General features: G+C 47.8%; 1 protein-coding gene across 1 annotated transcript in view; it reads right to left on the bottom strand.

The window, feature by feature from the left end:
- The window catches only part of LOC137629303 (fanconi-associated nuclease 1-like), a 79292-nt gene that overhangs the window by 44757 nt on the left and 15925 nt on the right, over positions 1 to 18610 (bottom strand). The window contains exon 2 of the mRNA XM_068360561.1: positions 14237 to 17664. Within this exon, the coding sequence (XP_068216662.1) occupies positions 14237 to 17623 (3387 nt within the window). The 5' untranslated portion in view covers positions 17624 to 17664. The remainder of the gene's footprint in view (positions 1 to 14236; positions 17665 to 18610) is intronic.

Here is an 18610-nt window from a genome sequence, read left to right as displayed (position 1 = left end):
GTTTATAGGGCTTGGATTTCCAGCCCTATGGAAAAGGGAGTTTTGGTCGGACTTCCTCCATCTCTCAGCAGCATGTTCTACGTCCTTTGGCTCAAAAAGAGAAGATCCCTCTAGAGAGGAGTTCCTGACCTAGCGATCTCAGCATTCGGGACCTGCTATTGGATTCTCTCAGAGACAGCATCTCGACGTTTCAGAATAGTGTTCGCCCTTCAGTTTGAGACTTGATGGGCGAGAAACTCGATGGTGCGAGTACCTGAGAGAAGGAAAGTTTCCATAGCTTTCCTAGTGCGTTCCTTGGAGAAATCCTCGGTTCACACCCAGGGTCCCCAACTAAAGATCAAGCTACAAAATAGCCTGCTAGGCATACTTTCTAACCTTTTCCTGGTTGAGAATCTCAGCTGCTGAGAAGGTGACCTGACGGTTGGAGAGCCTCTCAAGAGGGACTCCCTTGGTGAGCTCTTCCAGAGAGAGGTGGAGTGAGAGCTGGACAAGGCTCGTCCAAAACAAAATACCTCCTCTGCTGGACGTGAGGAGGTGGGAGAAGCTTGGCGGCAGAGCCGAAATGTTCAGAGGAGACCTCGAATGCTGTTGGGCAATCTTTGCCCAGGCACTCCTTAGCTCTTGAGACCAGAGCAAGGCTGCACTGGTCTTAGAGGGCTTCTGAGTGCCAAAGACATGGTCTTTCCCTCTCGTGAGGGTATCTCTGGGTCGGTAAACCCATTGAATACCCTGATGAGAGTTAGGATTTGCCAGAAGGCATGTTCTGACTTTCTGCTCCCCCTCTGAAGTAGGACTGGCAGTGAACTCTCCTTATTCCACCCCAGAGAACTCCTCTCGAGGTGGGTCGTGAACATTCCTAGAGTGACTGGTAGTTCCTGAAGGCCTGGAGGTCTTTGAAGAGAACTTTGAAAGAGTCTTGGAGTCCTTTGATTCCTTCCGAGGAAGGAGATAGACTCTAGCATCGAAGACCGGATGGAGTTTGCCTTCCTGACTTCTGCTGGTGGTAGAGAACTCCCTGTGCGAGGAGAATTTTCCTCCGAAGGTGGAATGGAAGAAATTCGAACCTCTCGAGACTCCCTCGGCAGAGGTGAGGCAGAAGAGTGTCAGGAGGACGAGTCAGGAGAGACAGGCCTCGAAGGCCTAACAGGATTCAGTTTCCTCCTGGGGGATTTTACTGTGTCTGAGACTCCTCTTTTTCTCTTCAAGGGTGAAGCAGCCAAGGTTCTTTGCCGGAGATCTGCTGGAGCCGTCGTACGTTGTGAGGTCTCCGAAGACGAAGATGGTAATGTAGGCCTGATGACCTGTATAAAAAGGGATCAATGAGGCCCTGTGAGGAGTCTCAACCAATGGTTGCCGTGGGTCCGCCTTTGAAGATGGAATCTTCGGAATCTTGAACCCTTCTTTGGAACCTGTTCCTCCCGGCGCGCGCGCTGTACTGTATTTCCTTGAAGACGGATGGATTGGGATCTGGAAGTATGCATTCTGGAGATCCAATGTGCACATGAAGTACAACGGTCTTACTGCTTGAATGACCGTGTCTGCCGTCTCCATCCTGAACAGAGTTTGAAGAACAAACTTGTTCAGGGGTGAGAGATCTATGACTGGTCTCCATCCTTCAGTCGCCTTTTTCACAGGAAAAAGTCAGCTATAGAAGCCTGGAGATCTGTCCAAGACCTCTTGGAGAGTGCCCTTCTGTAGCATGGTCTGGACTTGGGCCCGGAGGGCCAGCTCCTTTGGTCATCACTTCGCATAGAAGCTTAGAGGAATTGGTTCCGAGTCGGAGGAGGGGGAGATTGTATGAAAGGGACACGATATCCTGAACTGACCACTGTGATTATTCAGGGATCAGCCCCATGATGCTGCCAACTCTGCCAAAGATGTTGCAGGATCCCTCCCACTAATGGTCTGATGAGAAGATTGCCCTCCCTAGCGGGAGCGGCCATTTCAGCCGCCTCCTCTACCACCTTTCCTTCCTATGAAGGTCTTCCCACCTTTCTAGTCCATGGACTGAAAGGGGTTCTTAGACACCTTAGTCTTTGATGCCGAGGGTCGGGAAGAGCTGGACTGATCTATGGGGGGTCGAGGAGCCCTCCCATTAGGCCAAGACTGATGACCTTGAGTCAAGGCTCCATGGACGAGAGAATCCGTGGAAGATTTTCTCAACCTTTCAGCTGTTCGTTCCACCTCTAAACGATTGAAGAAGGAAGGTCCCTAGAGGGTCGAGTTCAGAAGGCACGTCACCTCCACTTTCGGCACCTGCTTGTGGAATCTTCCTATCACTGTATCCCTTCGCTGTCTCGAGCTTCCTTCCCCTTGGAATTCTTTATAGATAGTAGGTTGGCTAGGGCACCAACCACCCGCTGAGATACTAATGCTACAGAGTTATGGGGTACTTCAACTGGCCAGACGTTACCACACTGGATCTTTCTCTCTGGTTACGGTTCATTTTCTCTTTGCCTACACACACACACCGAATAGTCTGGCCTACTCTTTACATATTTTCCTCTGTCCCCGTACAACTGACAACCCCAAATAATTCTTCTTCACCCAAGGGGTTACTGCACTGTTATTGTTCAGTTGCTACTTTCTCCTTGGCAAGGGTAGAAGAGACACTTTAGCTATGGTAAGCAGCTCTTCTAGGAGGACACTCCAAAATCAAACCCTTGTTCTCTAGTCTTGGATAGTGTCATAGCCTCTGTACCATGGTCTTCCACTGTCTCAGGTTAGAGTTCTCTTGCTTGAAGGAACACTCGGGCACACTATTCTATCTTATTTCCCTTCCTCTTGTTTTATGAAAGATTTTCAGTTTATACAGGAGATATTAATTTTAATGTTGTTACTGTTCTTAAAATATTTTACTCTTCCTGGTTTCCTTTCCTCACTGCTTTTTCAACTAGGGTTGTAGCTAAGCAATTAATAATAATAATAATAATAATAATAATAATAATAATAATAATAATAATAATAATAATACAGTAATAATAATAACTGTTTTGAAATCTTTAGATTCTTTCCTAGGAGGGAAGTGTTTCTCCAAGACCGTAATTTCCGAAGAAACTTGCAATTCCTCAGGCTTCTGTGATTTAGTACCTGTGATCTCTTCCTCCTCGAGGGGGAGAGATACAGGGTGTTGATCCGGAGGAACAACTTCAAGGGGTTTGGGGTCAAAGGGGTGGATGGTAGTCTCCCGAGGAGAACCCATGTCACTGCTAGTACGCAGATGGATGGTGTCTAAGTGTGGGGGCATTACACGCTTCATCCTCCTTCTCTGCTTGGTCGTCATCCTGTCACCTGACTTGACCAGTGTTAAAGGGAGAGGTTCGGTAGGTGGGTCATCTGCAGAGCCCTGTATCTCTTTGGTGTTCGGCCGAGGAACAGAACTCTGAGTAGACCTTCTCCTCGGGAGTCACTCGTGACCAAGGAAGAGGTTGGACAGGTGGAACGGGCAACCTTAGCGACTTTTGTAGAGAGGACACCAAGGTGCCAAACCAGGAAGGGAGCTCTCCAGCCCAAGACAAGTCAGGAGCTTCATTAGGGAGTCCCGGAGAAGGAGACCGCCTCTTAGTATGTTGTTCCGAGGGGCCAGCTTCTGGTGGAGGAAGTTTCTTTGGCATCATGAGATGCTCTTTGGTGATGCACACCGGGAGATCAGTAGAGATAGGAATGTTAGCGTACTTGTTAGGAGGTTCCTTAAAGCCCTCTGGAAAAGGGACTGTCCTGCCACTAAAGCTGTAAGTAGGGGAGGATGTCGTTGGAGGAATTGGATACTCACTAGCTCACGAAAATATGGCTTCAGTACGCATGACACTCACCTGTTCAGCAGTTGGACTTGCTGGTGGAGGCGCTTTACTCGCAACAACGAGTGGATTGCACATGGACGTGCACGACTGACATGCGGAATCAAGAGATTCGCGCTCAATGGTGGCCGAATCGCGAGCAGAAGTCACTTTTTCGCACGCAACTGAGGGAAAGCGAAAAGTAGAAGGCCTCTGGAGCTCTTGTGCTGAAGGAACACTCTGCACACATGAAGATGGGGGGCTGGGAGCCTCCGAGTGGGGGCAACATGCTGGGTGGGAGAGCGTTTGAGTGCGGCAGAGCTGATAGAGGGGTGGTGTGTAGGCGAACGCTTCATAACGACACCCCAGGCTTTGAAAGGCTCTGGAGGTAGAGTTGACAGAGGCTTCTCTAAGGGTTGGTCTACATCATTTCCTTGTCCGGTCCAAGGTCGATTGGAATGAGGGTTAGGAGATGTGCGCGGATGGAGAGCACGTGCGTCTACGATGTCCTCTAAATGAGCGTCTCCTTGATCTAGAGCGTTTAGAACACTTAGATTGTGATCGTCTAGTGACAGTCTTTCAATCGTGAGCGTCTAGCTTGTGATCTACAATGCTTGCCTCGTGATCGTGATCATCTTGATTGCGAGTGCTTAGCGTGAGACTTTGAGTGCAAAGCTTGTGATTGTGAGCGCAAAGCCCGTGATCTTGATAATAAGCGCGAAGCCCGCGATCACAGCCCGCGATCGTGATCGCAAGGCTCATGACCATGTGTCTCTAGAGGAGGAACGCAAAATGGAACTTGGGTTTAAGGGTGAAGCTCTTGATCTTGATTGCTATACCCTAGCTCAAGGGTGTCGCCTAGAAGATTTACGCCTAGGCCGCGATGACCTACGGTCTGTATGGCGTGAAACATAGTACTATGATGCAAATGTCCATGGGACAAATGCTTAGATCGTGAAAGATCTCTCAAACCTTGTAAACGGGTTTTGGTGAACGTAAAGCTTGTGAGTAGGATCCTGTTACAAGACTGGATGTTGTCACACGTCCAGGTGAAGGGCGAGCAGGTGGAGCGCTCATCAAAGGAGGATTACTGCGCTCAATCAGATCGTTCTGCCTAACCTCGTCAGCTTGCTGGGGCAGCGTACGCAAGCTGGAACCATCCCTGTTGGAAAAAACATCAAAAATTTTAAATAATTTTTATTTTTCCTAACATACTTACTGAGAACTACTTTCTTTTAGGAGATCACTGGTTATCTCTCTCTGCGACCAGAGTTTTGAATAGTTATCCCCCCGCTCCGCGCCCTCAGTAGCTTTACCCCCGGCATCCAGGAATGTGCCCCGAGGGTAGGATTAACGGTAGGTCGCTTGCTAGTCGGGTCACCCTCCTCATTAAGTTCTATTGCATTAGCATCATGCTAGTAAGGGAAGAAGGCACTCAGGGAAGGAAGGGAGGGCCATTACACGAAAGTAGTTCTCGGTAAGTATGTTAGGAAAAATAAAAATTATTAAAAATTTTTGATTTGTTCCAACACGAATACTTACCTCGAACTACTTTCTTTTAGGAGACCTTACACTTTAGGAGGCGGGAGTGCTAATCTGACCCCCTGACCCGGCCGTGGAGGCCAACAGGCCTCAGGATAACGGGACCTACCAAAGAGCGGAAGCGAGGGTAACTATACAAAAAATTCACGTTAGTGTCTAGGAACTCACCTTTTGAAAACTTCTTTCGACGTTCCTTCTCGACGTGTAGTCGTGAAGAATGTGTGATTTTCTGGGAACAGACGGTACTCCCCGAAGAGGCAAGTAAGCAACTGGGTAGGAGGTAGGAAAACCGCACTTGTGCCTACCGGTCGCTAGTCTTGAATGTGCCTGGGGTTTATCGTTACACCGCTTGGAGGGCGGAGATGACTGTTCCAATGGAGTACCCGTCCAAGGATTTTCTTGAGTAGTCCTTGAGGTAGTGGGCAGTAAAGGTTGACTGGCTCGACCAAGTACCTGCTCGCAGGATTTGCCCTACTGCCATGTTTTTCTCAAAGGCTAAGGAGGTGCTCAGGCCCCTGATGTCATGAGGTCTGGGAGTGCCTGGCACTGCTATGCCAGCTTCCTTGTAGGATCTGGCGATCACCTGTCTCAACCAGAAGGAGATGGTGTTTTTGGAAACTTGTTTCTTATTAATACCTGTGAAAACGAAGAGGCTCTTGATATCCGGGCAAAGATGCGCTGTCCTTTCCAGGTATTTTCTAATTGTTCGCACTGGGCACAATTTTAAGTCTTCTGCATTACCTGTCTTAGGGATGGAAGGAATCGAGAAACCTTCAAACCTCGGGTCCCAGACTGCTGGGTTCTGAGTCCTGGCCACAAAAGAAGGTACGAACTTGAAGGATACTTCTTTCCACCCCTTTGAGTGAGAGACGTCATATGACAAACCATGGATCTCTCCCACTCTCTTAGCGGACGCCAAGGCCAGCAAGAAGACGGCCTTGAGGGAAAGGTCTTTGTCCATGATATCTTTCAAGGGCTCAAAGGGAGGACGACACAGCATCTTCAGTACCAAGGCTAAGTCCCACTGGGGCACTCTCCTCGCCTGAGGGGGGCAAGACTGCTCGAAGCTTTTGACAAGCATCGCTATGTGTCTCGAGGCCCCCAGGTCGATGCCCTTCAGGAGGAAGACTTGGCCTAAGGCGGCCCGAACTCCTTTTATGGCTGGGATTGACATCCCTACTTTGTCCCTGAGAAACACCAGAAACTCTGCTATGTCTGGGACAGAGGCCTTAAGAGGTCTAATGTGCTTCTCAGCGCACCACTTTGTGAAGGAGGCCCATTTTGCCTGGTATATCGCGACTGACGACTTTCTCAGGTATAGCGACATTCTCTTAGCCGTGGAGGGAGAATAACCTTCCTTCTTCAGGAGTCGCTGGATAGTCTCCAGGCGTGAAGACGAAGGGAGAGTGGGTTGTCGTGGAACTTGAGGAAGTGAGGCTGTTGCAGAAGGTCTGACCTGGCGGGTAGAGGCCACGGCGGGTGACTCGTTAGGTCTTTTAGGTCTGCGAACCACTCCCTCTCCGGCCACCAGGGCGCTACCAAAGTCATCTTTAGGTTTTGGGTGGCCTTTACTCTGTTGAGCACTTGCCTTATCAACGTGAAAGGGGGAAAAGCGTAAACATCCAGATTGTCCCACCTGTGCTGAAAAGCGTCTTCCAGGGCTGCTTTCGGGTCTGGCACAGGGGAGCAATAGACTGGGAGTTGGGCGTTGAGTTTCGTTGCAAAGAGGTCCATCACCGGGGAACCCCAACGCTGAATGATGAGCCTGGCTACTTCCGGGAGGAGGGACCACTCTGTCCCTACTATCTGGCCCATTCTGCTGAGGCCGTCAGCCAGAACGTTTTTCTTCCCGGGAATGAACCTTGCTACTAACACCACATGATTTTCTTCTGCCCAATTCAGAATCTCTATGGTGAGATCGCACAACTTCCTTGATTTCAAGCCCCCCTGCTTCTTTATGTATGCTACTACCGTGGCGTTGTCGCACATCAACGCCACGGTGTTTCCTTTTAGCAGACTTGCGAAGTGTAAGCACGCCTTCTGGACTGCTTTCAACTCCAGGACATTGATGTGGAGTTGCTTTTCCCCTTCCAACCAGGTACCTCGTGCTGTCCCGTCAAGGAGGTGGGCTCCCCACCCTTGGTTAGAGGCGTCTGTGAACAGGAGTAATTCTGGAGGGCTGGTCCCGAAGGGCATCCCCTTGAGGGAGTTCGACTGGCAGTACCACCATTCCAGGGAGGGTCTTGGGTCTGGAAGGACTCGAATTAGCACTTGTTGCGAGTGTGTCTGGCACCAGAGGCTCTTGAGATTCCATTGGATGGATCTGAGCTTTATCCTCCCTTGTGGAATTAGTTTCTCTAACGAGACCAGGTGGCCTATCGGCCTCTGCCAGTCTTTCGCTCTCCTTGGTTGTTCTGATAGGAAGGGCTTGATGATGTGCCTGAGGTTCTTGATCCTGTCCTCCGAAGGGAAAACTTTCCCTTGAATGGTGTCCAATGTCATCCCCAAGTAGTTCATTCTGTTGGACGGGGATAGATTTGACTTCTTTGGGTTGATGACAATACCCAGATCTCTGCAAAACTGAAGGAGACTTCTCCCTTGTTCTTCCAAGAGGACCTTTGAGGCGGAAAGGAGCAACCAGTCGTCCAGGTATCTGATAAGGCGGATGCCACGTTCGTGAGCCCACACTGATACAGTCGCGAAGACTCTCGTGAACACCTGGGGCGCTGTTGACAGACCGAAGCAAAGAGTCCTGAATAGCAGGATCTGGGAACCCCATTTCACCCGGAGGAACTTCCGACTCGATGGGTGGATCGGAATTTGGAAGTATGCGTCCTTGAGGTCGACGGTCATCATAAAATCTTTCTCCCTCAAGGACAGCAGAACTGACTTTGGAGTGTCCATCTTGAAGTCCGTCTTCTTGACGAACTTGAGAGCCAACAGATCTATAACTGGCTTCCACCCCCCCGTCGCTTTCTCTACCAGGAACAGGCGACTGTAGAAACCAGGTCCTGGGAGAGGAACTTCTTCCATGGTGCCCTTCTCTAACATGGAGGACACCCTCTTGAAGGGCGGTCCTCTTTACCGGATCTTTGAGCGCTAGCCATTCCGTCCGGTTGGCCGGAATAAGAGGGGGTGGATTTGCCAGGAACGGGAGTCTGTAGCCCTCCTTAAGGACGGACACTGTCCAAGGTTCTGCTCCTTGCGCCTTCCATGCTTGCCAATGTAGTCTGAGGCATCCCCCAACCCCAGGCTTGGGCGGGGATAGGGGTCCTCCCACTCTACCTTCTTCTAGAGGAGCGGCCTGATCTGCCTCTCCTAGAGGCGGAGTAACCCGACCTGAAGGAGCTTGAGGGTGCTGAAGCACCTCTGCGGGAGGGTTGCGGAGTTGAGGACCAGGAGGAAGAGGGGGCTTCTCTCCTCGTAGTGCTGGAAGAGGCTTGGGGCGTCGCGGCGCTGTCCGAGACGGACCTCTTGTATGGAGGTCTCCTTGAAGCTGCCGTTTTGGTGACGTTGGCCTCCTTCCTCTTCGAGACCTTTTCCATCAAGGCCTCTAACTCTTTCATCGGAAAAAGAGACTCTCCCCACAGGGGGAGGCTGCGAATTGCTCGCGCCTCCCTGTCCGGTACTTTCCGAGACACTTTGGTGAGAACCGTGTCTCTCTTACGGAGAACCCAGTTGGCTGTAAGGGCGAGAGACTGATAAGTCAGGAATTTGAGGGTTTTACCCCCGGAGGTAATGAGGTCCCTCATCAGGCTTTGCTGGTCAGGGTCTTCGGGGTCGTAGGAGGCTTGCACACCCACCAACGTGGACGCCCACCAGTCTAGCCAAGAGGAGACGTTAATCAAGTCTCGCGACATCTCCTCCATCATGGAGGCCTCTGCAGGTGAGAAACAGACCGGGGCCGAAGAGGCTCTGTCGTCAGAAACGCCTTGGCTCAGAATGTCCACGGCCGTCTCCACTTTACAAGGGCCTGGGCGACGACCTTCGGGCACATAGACCTTCCCTTGGTTCTTGAGGCCCTGGAGTAATTTAGAGGCACTCTGGGACTTGGGAGCCTCGGCATTGCCGGCCACCACTTTGTCTATGAACTCTTGCCCTAGAACTAGGTCTCGGGCCAGAGGGAGTGCCAGGGACGATTTAGGCTGGGAGGGAGTCTGCATAATTCTCAGGAGACTCGACCTCCAGGAGTCTCCATCTGTCTGCTATTCCGTGGTGCCTTCTGATCAGGCTAACCACTCTCCTATAGGCGGAGTCTTCCGTCGGGGAGCCCTCTCCTCCGTCAGCCGAGGCCGAGGCCTGGGGCAGGGGAGTCGGTTTACCGGGCACGCCGACCGGACGCCTGGCCCTCGGGGCCAGGGGCGCCGTCCTGCCAAGGTACTGGACCTCATCTGCAGGTAAGACCGCACCAGGGGCTCGGGATAGTGCAGGCACTGCTGGATCAGCGGGGACTCTCGTACGCCCGAAGGCTCTGGGTGCTGAGGGCGCGGTTCCCGGGGGCTGACCCGACAGCGGGAACCGTTCCTTCCGACCTGAAGGCCGCACCAGCTGGGCTGGTTCGGCCTGGCTGCCTGGTAAGAAGCGCGTTTCCCCCCGCTGGGCGGGGTGAACCAAAGGCCTCGAGGACTTATGCCTAATAGAGAGGTCTTTCCTGCGAGCCAGGTCGCGAGGGTCAAGGCCGTGCTTGGAGGGCGGCCGCCTTGGGGACCGCTCGCTGAACTGGTGGTCCGGGGACCGAAGCACCTTCAATTCCCGCGACGAAACGTAGATCCAGGCGCCCCCCGGGAGATACACTCCTCCTATACTTACGGCTCGGGGAGCGGGATTGTTTCCTGCTGTAACGAGAGCGCGACCTTGACCTGGAACGCTCGGTCCTGGACCGCTCCCTTCAACGGCGGTGTTTCACCTTGACCTCTTCCTCTGACGAGGAATAGATGTCCGAAGAGCCAGACGACACTGCGTTCACCACGTGTCGGCTGGAAGCGGGGACTGCGGGGGACTTCTTCGGTCATTGAATGCCAGAGGTCGAGGGCTGGAGGAAGTCATCGGGAACTTCCATGGGAAGGGTTGGGAACGACTCAAACTGTTCCATGCCCGGGAGCCAGGGATCCAGGGCTACATCCATCCTCAGGGGAGACCTACCAGGCGTCTTCGGGAGCCTCCCACCGTAGGCATCGTGACCTGCAGGTTGGACTTTACTCTGATTATCTCCCCCTAAAGAGGAGCCAGAAGCACAAGCCCACGAGGGCGGCGGCGACACTGAGACTGCATTACTACCCCACACGGGGTCATCGGAGGAAGCGTGCCCCCCTAGCACGAGGCCCGACTCTCCGGACGCACTACTAGGACCTTCACTAGCCCTAGAGGGGCCTGCCACTGGCCCTGCACTAACACTGGGCTCCTGGGATAGGACGCCTTGTTCCTCCACTACACTAGACTTACCTCGTCCCCTACTTTGTGTAGGTGACGGCGAAATCGAGACCCCGTCGGAACGCTCACTGGGTGACGGTATCGGCGAGGAAACACTAACTTTCCTGGGGGAACGTTTCGCTGCTTTTCTTTTCTTAGTACCATAACGTACCCACTGAATATCGCTCCAGCCCACGCACTCGGGGCACGTGTCTGCTGACGAACACACTTTACCCCTACAGGAGGAACAAAGGGAGTGAGGATCCACTTCGGGCTTGGAGAGGAACGCTCCACACGATTTCCCGGCTCTAGGGCCAGGACAACGGCGAACCTGCTCCATAACGCACACAACGCACGACACAAGCACTTAAGGAAATGAATTAAACACTGGGTAAGCACACGGTTGAAAAGTGAACGCACAGGAACACTTGGGAAAGCACACTAGAAAAAACACAAGTTGCCACGCTGGGAACACGTGGGGCACAGGACGCACACAAAGGATCTACAGAGATACGAGAGCGAGAGATGTTCACCTCTCTCGACCAGAGAACTTAATGAGGAGGGTGACCCGACTAGCAAGCGACCTACCGTTAATCCTACCCTCGGGGCACATTCCTGGATGCCGGGGGTAAAGCTACTGAGGGCGCGGAGCGGGGGGATAACTAGTCAAAACTCTGGTCGCAGAGAGAGATAACCAGTGATCTCCTAAAAGAAAGTAGTTCGAGGTAAGTATTCGTGTTGGAACAAAAGGTTTATGTTAGGGTTAGGCAGCGATGTCGCCCTAGATTGGCAGGCGGGGACATCGTTAGCAGGAGGCCGTTGTAAGGGCAAACAAGAGCGATCAAGTCCGCTCGTGGAAGGGCCAGAAGAGGGTGAAAGGTAGACTTCACAAAGATCCATGCCATAAGATGTTGCTGCCACAGGGAACGGTTCTCTCCTTGCGCCATGCTGAAGGAGTTGCAAGAGTCCTTCGGAAGGTGAGTGAGCAGTAACCTCCAAGGACAGCCAGGCCTGCAGCACATCTGCAAGGGAAAAAGGCTCCCCAGCGGCTGAAGGTGAAGATCCTCCACTAGGGGAAGCTTCAACGTCCCCCTAGTACCCCTAGCTTACCAAGGAGTACGTCGGTCTGCGGTCTTACTCGACCGACTCCCAGAGGAAGGTGGGCGAGGAAGAGCTTTGGGAAGCGATCCAGGGGTGAGGTAAGAAGCCCAAGCTCTTTTTCCATACAGAGCAGACTCCGGGGGAGAAATATCTCTCTTAGCTTTCTTCTCCCTGCGCCACCCGAACTTCTCCCGCTGGGAGGCAGACCACTCCCAACACTCGTCACAGGGTGAAGCCTGCTCGCAGCGACGGCCCCACCAGGCAGGACACAGCAGAGGGGGGGGTCTGTGTCCACGGAGGACATGAAGGTGCCGCAAGGGCGACTTTCACGACCAGGACAGATACGAATGGAAGCGTCAGAAGAAGGAGCATACTTACACCTGAAAAGAGAGGGGAAGCGCGTAAAGCAATGATTGTATGTTTAATGGCCAGCCTTGGGAAGAGGTGGAGAGCGGATACATCCCATCTCAACCAACCAAAAGAAAAAAGTGAGGTAGCTCTGTGAGCTGTGAGTAGAGATAGGTGGCTGTGGTACCACCCAGCCACCCCCTACCGACCCACAACAGTGGGAAGGTGGGGTTACCACCTCCCATTTTCTTTCAATCTATTGGCTGCCTTCCAGCTTCGCCAAGAGAGATATCCTATGTAAACAATCAAAGGTTTGTTAGTGTGGGAACAACTGGTATATTTTGTTGTTGGAGAACCTTAGGTACTTCCTTGAGGATGGATGAATGGGGATCTGAAAGTATGCATCTTTGAGATCCAGTGTGATCATGAAGTTGTTTGGTCTGACCGTTTGAGTTGTCACCATCTTAAAAGGGGTTTGTTGAACAAACTCGTTCAACGCTGAGAGATATATGACCGGGCTCCAGACTCTAGAAAACTTTGCTACAAGAAATAGTCAACTGTAGAAACCTGAAAACCCGTCTCGGACCTCCCGGAGAGCGTTTTTCTCCAACATTGTCTGGACTTTGGCATGAAGGGCAAGTTCTTCCGCGGATCCCCTTGCGTAGGAATTCATGTTCACTGGATGAGGGGTTAGAGGAGGGAGAGAGTGCATGAACAGGACGTGATATCCTGCCCTAAGGACGGAGACCGACCAAGTTCGGCCCAGTGGAGCATCCACCCCTGCCATCTGCTCTGTAAGCATCCTCCCAACAGTGGACTAGTTGGAGGAATAGCCCCCAAACTGGTCCATCTAAGTTGTCCTCTCCTATCTTTTATGACTTCTAGGTCCTCTCGGGCAAAAAGATTGTCTCTGACCCTGGTTTCTTGCTGCTCCCTGTTGTGGTTGCTTAGGACCCTTCTGTCCTTGATACCTTGCCGGATGAGGGCACAGCTGCTGAGGTGCCACAGGGTACGAAAGAGAGACAGAGGAGGGAGTCTTAGTTTGCTTTCCTCCAACTTTCAACAACCACCTCAATGTCCTTCACATTAGAGAGGGAGGGGCCATCCATCAGGCCATTGCAAAGTCTCGTATCTTCCCTTTGCAGTACCTGCTTCATGATTTTTAAGACAACCACATTACGTTGCCTCAAAACCCAGTTAACTCACTGACTGAGGACATTGTGGGTCAGAAAAACTCGATAGTCTGGGTTCAAGAAAGTAGGAAGGCTGACATCGCCTCCATGTTCCGCTCGATGAAGTCCTTGGTCTTGAACAAGTAGCCTACTATCCCCAACCAGTAGTCCACCCATGCAGCATCAGCAGTAGAGAATCCCACCAACAAGGAAGAAAGATGTCTAATGGTAAATTCACCATACATGTCAAGAGGGGTGAGTGGTGCTACTAGCCCAATGATATTCACATAACTACCTTGTTAACTATTTCAATGGACATTCTTGCTTGAGATGAAGATACTCCACTATTTCTTTAGAAGATGAATGTATGCATTTGCATACCAATAAATACCATGGTAAGGAAGTTTAACAAGACCACTAAGTTACATTTATATTCTCATTTGGCTCATCCAAAGAAATTGCTTCAGTATGAACAAGAAATTGGAAAAAAGTAAGTTTAAAGAAGCTGGACAGCTAGGCAGAAAAAGACTAAAATGAATAGATAAAAGATAAAAGGCAGAATCAATGTAAATTCCCACGACAAGAGATATCTCACACAGGGTTCTGAGAAAATATAGGTCTTCCCTTTCCTCTTGAGCAAACATGCATCATTAGCTAGGTCCTCAACCCATTCTATGTAATCTGTTTTTTCTTTAAATGTAACTTTTTACTTCCCTTACTGTATGTCTCTTTGGTTACTTTGGGAATTATACATAATACTCTGCTTTAGTTGTTCGCCCTACCAGCCTTCCATCAGAGAAAAATGCTAATGAAAAAGAACAATATTGTATGTAGTTTAGTGTATAATTTCAAGTTTTTACAATAAATCTTGAAAAATAAGTTACCTACCTTGACATATTCCAAACTACGGAATAAATTCCAGTCAACCATGGCAACTGTTCCTGTGTGTTCATTCCATATTCTTTCCAATTCTGCTCCAACTTGCTCTTCTGTATACCTCTCTAATAGTGATAACTTCTCTTCAATCAAATTCTTTCTTGCTACATAAAAATGTGGATCGTTTAAATCTACAGGAGCCGCCTGATGTGGAGACCGAAAGACATCTGGCACTGAACTATAAAGGATATCCCAAAAAAAGAAACCAAATAGTGATCTTACAGTACTTCCTTCATGATGCAAGCCTTCACTGTAACCTAAACTTTTGTAATGATTTAATGCTAGTTCTTCAACAGAACATACAGTCACTTCCCCTTCACCAGCATGTCTGTCTGAATCTTGACGAATAAAAACTTTTTTATAGCCAGCATCACCAGGAAGGGATCGACCTTCAATAATGACTTTTGGTGCCTCTCTTGGTTTCATTAATGGTAATTCAAGGATATCAGGAGCAAGTGACCTAAAACGTGGAGAAGCAGCCATCCGTTGTGCCCTTATACTTAACGATAAGCGGTGACCTACCCGAACCTCGGGATCATTTAAGGCTTCTTTTATAACTTCAAATGTCTCCACTGGGGATTTCAAATACACTTCTAAGTTTAGGGCTAATCTATCATACCATCTTCCCCGATAGTCTTGCAAGTAAGATGTCTGATTAAGCAAAAACCTTAACTGTTCCACAGCTTTCCTGTAATTCTTGAGTCTCTGGTAACACTCAACTGAGCAACTTATGATATAAACAAGTACAGACATGGAAGTATAACAACGTAAAAATGTTGGCAATGATAGGTCATGTTTTATCAGTTCCTCATTGTTAATAAGCTCTTGATATGTTACTTTTGCAAGTTCACAATATTGAACCGACTCCTCCCACTGCTGTTTTTCAAGACAATCATGCAGATCTGATAGAATCTGGCTGCAGCCTTCAAACCTAATGAGCTCCTCTCGTGACTGGAATATTGAATGCTGCCTTACTACATCATATTTTGGAAACTTCATTTTACCTAAGTTCACCATTAATAAAGTTGTCAATTGTGTATGGTTTACTTTGTCATCTTCATCATCATATCTAGGCAAACCATACAGCATAATTATACGCATAAACACACGATACACATCTTTGTTGACAAGGCAAGACTGACCCAACAATTCTTTAGCCTGTTTCAAAATGACACAATTCTCTGAAGATTTCTTAGAAAAAGCAGATAGTACTGATGGTTGACATTTATTGAAGTTCAATAAAGACGTGATCAAGTCTTCTTTCTTTCCCGATGTTGAAATTCTAATCTGTTTACAAAGATTTTTCACTTCCTCTGCTGTCAACAACTGAAGGACTTCATTGGGATCACATAATTCTTCTGACAATCTTAAAAAACTGGCATAAGACAATTCTTTGATATACAGTTCCATGTCTTCTTGATCACAGATGTCACGATAATCAAGCTTGGATACTCTGTTCCACTTCAGTTTCCTCTGAAACAAACGAACGTACAGCTTTTGAGCTTGTAAACTTAACTTATGAAAGCTTTTCACAAATGACAGATCCTCTTCATTAAATAACTGTAAATCAAAAGGTTCAGACAAAACAGTTGTCATTATCAATAAAAAGTTTTCTAAATAATAACCTTTATGCCCTCTAAAAATGGATTTGTCATATTTATTCTCTGCAAGGACTTCTGATACTGTTGGTGAGATTAGAGGATTTCCAATGTGTTTATTTGGTGACTGGCTCTGTTTCTGAGGAGATAATGAAACTGACCTTCTTTTTGCTATAAAGTTTTTTGATACATTCTGGGGTGAGGATTGTAAAATACCTGTCGATTTGATACTCTGGTTAATTTTCCTTGGTGTTCTGACCCAAAGCCTCTTTTTTTCCTCACCCTGACTGGTCTGATCTTGACTTTTAGAGGACATGTGTGAGGAACCCTGACTTTGAGGAATATCACTGTTTTGACTTTGGGATGCTGTATTCAACAAGGCATCAAAGACTCTCTCCTTATCGATCTTTGAAAATCTGTTAACACCGGACTTTATATCTTGAGATAAGGAAACTTTACATGAGGATGCTTTTGATTCACAAATACTATCATGACTACTTTCAGTGGAAGTAGGAAAAAGTTTTCTAATATGCTCTTCCTTCTTTTCACTACTGTCAGAAGTGCAGTCAAACCTATTTATAGTTGGTCTAGGTGATGTCTCCAAGGAAGCAAGATTAGAGCTTACAAAAGGTGCCGAAAATGCTTCAGTAACATCAGCAGGGCCTGACACAGGAGACAAGGATACCTTGGAAGCAACAGGAGAAACTACTCCTGAAGTTTTATTTTTCTTTTCAGACCCAAATGTACATTTTAGTCTCTTTTTCAGCAATTTATCCGGAGTTCTGAAGTGAATGGGCTTTTCAAAATCATCGTCACTGTCTCCATGAAACTTGTCATCACTTGTAACGAAGGAATGTGATGATTTACCACTAACAATTTTACACTTTTCCTTTTCTTCCACAGATTCTTTAAATAGATTACTCTGACTTTTTGATAAATCCTTGGAATGCTTAAGAGGGGTTGCTTGGTATGTGTAATCTTCCATTTCATCTAAACCTGTATCCACCAATAACTCAGTTTTTCGTTTGTTCAAAGATAATCTAGAAGGTGTTAACAAACTTTTATTAGAATCTTTTTCAAGTATTTCCTCCACGACAGGATTTTCAATATTAGACAAAGTATTTTCCTTACCAGGTGTTAAACAGGGAGATTCCCAATCTGCCTGTAATGAAGCTATGCGGTGCTGAGGAGAACCGATAAGTTCATTTTCCATTTTAATTTTTGTGTTTTTTCCAACTGGGGAACAATAAGGAGAGACATTTTGGTCTTCACTGAGGAATGAAGAACTCTGGCAAGTGGAAGAGGTTGGGTAAAGATCTTTTTCAATTTCAAAAATATGCGTTTCAACCATAGATGGGGTAATATAAGGTTCATTATCAGCTACATTCTCATATTCAATTATTCTAACATCTGAATCATCGGACATATTTAAATCATCTTCCTCACTGTCTGATAACATAACTTTTTGTTTCTTTTTGTTAGCTATCTCATTTTTCACAGACTTCAGGATTTTCTTCCGCTTGGCCAAATTTCCATCTTTTTTCTTTTTAGGCCTCTCCCGGCTCTTACAATCTTGATCTAAATGCCAGTTGATTTTACTTTCAGGTACTTCTAAAAAGCATCCAGGACAGGTAATTATGACAACTGCTGGTTTTGGTTCTGTGGACTGACGTCTGAAAAAGTCAATAATCGTTTTCTGGGGTTTATCAGATGAGTTATCATTTTTCTTTAGTCTCTTCATTTTCTTGTTTTATCACACCATACTTGTAACTATATCTTCACCTAAAAGTAGAAAGATAAAAAACATAAATTAAATTACAAAATGTATGAACCATATTCATATATAAATGCAAGGCTAAACAATAAACTATTGCTTTGTTTATGCATACTTTACTATAAATATTTCTAAGAATTGACCTAGTTAAAGTGTACTTATAATAGATATAAAAGAAATTCATATGTAAAATAGGCATTGCAATAGTACAGTATTAGCAAGTTTATGAAAGGAATATAATAAATTTGGAATAATTTGTATTTTTCCTAACTATAGAAAGCTGGAGCTCTTTATGTAGGAGTATTATTTCGGCAATAGCTGAAATAAGCCGTTAAAGCTTTTGCGAGGTGTGTCTACTCTCAGCTAGTTAGTGGAGGTGGGTAGCAGGGGTAGACCAACCAACCAGCTCACACCAATGCTAGTAAACAATCGTCATTTGTTCTGTAACTGACATACAAACCATGCTATTTAATAGGGGTTATTACTTTCGGCGTAGCTGAAATGACGAGCCATTAAAATTTCAACGAGGGTTTACTACCCCACCGCTAGTTAGCGGGGGGTAGGGAGGGTAGCCTGCTTAACACCCCCCCCTCACACACACCTGTGCTTGAACTCACTTTACTTTTGGCTCAGAGCGAAAACGGTTGTTCCTCTCTCTCTCCTTGCCTTTTTTGGACTGCCATTAATTCTAGTCTTTTTACTTACTTTTTCTTATACTTGTAATATATACATAAACATTCTTTAAGTTTATGTATATATTTGTGTATAGAAATGTAGTAAGTTTTCTTTTCAGTGTTTGTGCTGTGTGTGTGATGTACGACGACACTTGCATAGTAGCAAGGCCACCACAGTTCCACTTCATGGGGAACGACCTCTCCCTCTCTGGTCCATCGGTCTTCCCGTTGGCATATATCCGTTAACTCGGCCGCCGCAGGAGAATCGTCATCGCCCGGA

Source organism: Palaemon carinicauda, chromosome 37 (assembly GCF_036898095.1).
Source record: "Palaemon carinicauda isolate YSFRI2023 chromosome 37, ASM3689809v2, whole genome shotgun sequence".
Lineage (NCBI taxonomy): Eukaryota > Metazoa > Arthropoda > Malacostraca > Decapoda > Palaemonidae > Palaemon > Palaemon carinicauda.
The sequence above is the reverse complement of the archived record's forward strand: the minus strand, read 5'-3'. Positions and strand labels throughout refer to the sequence as shown.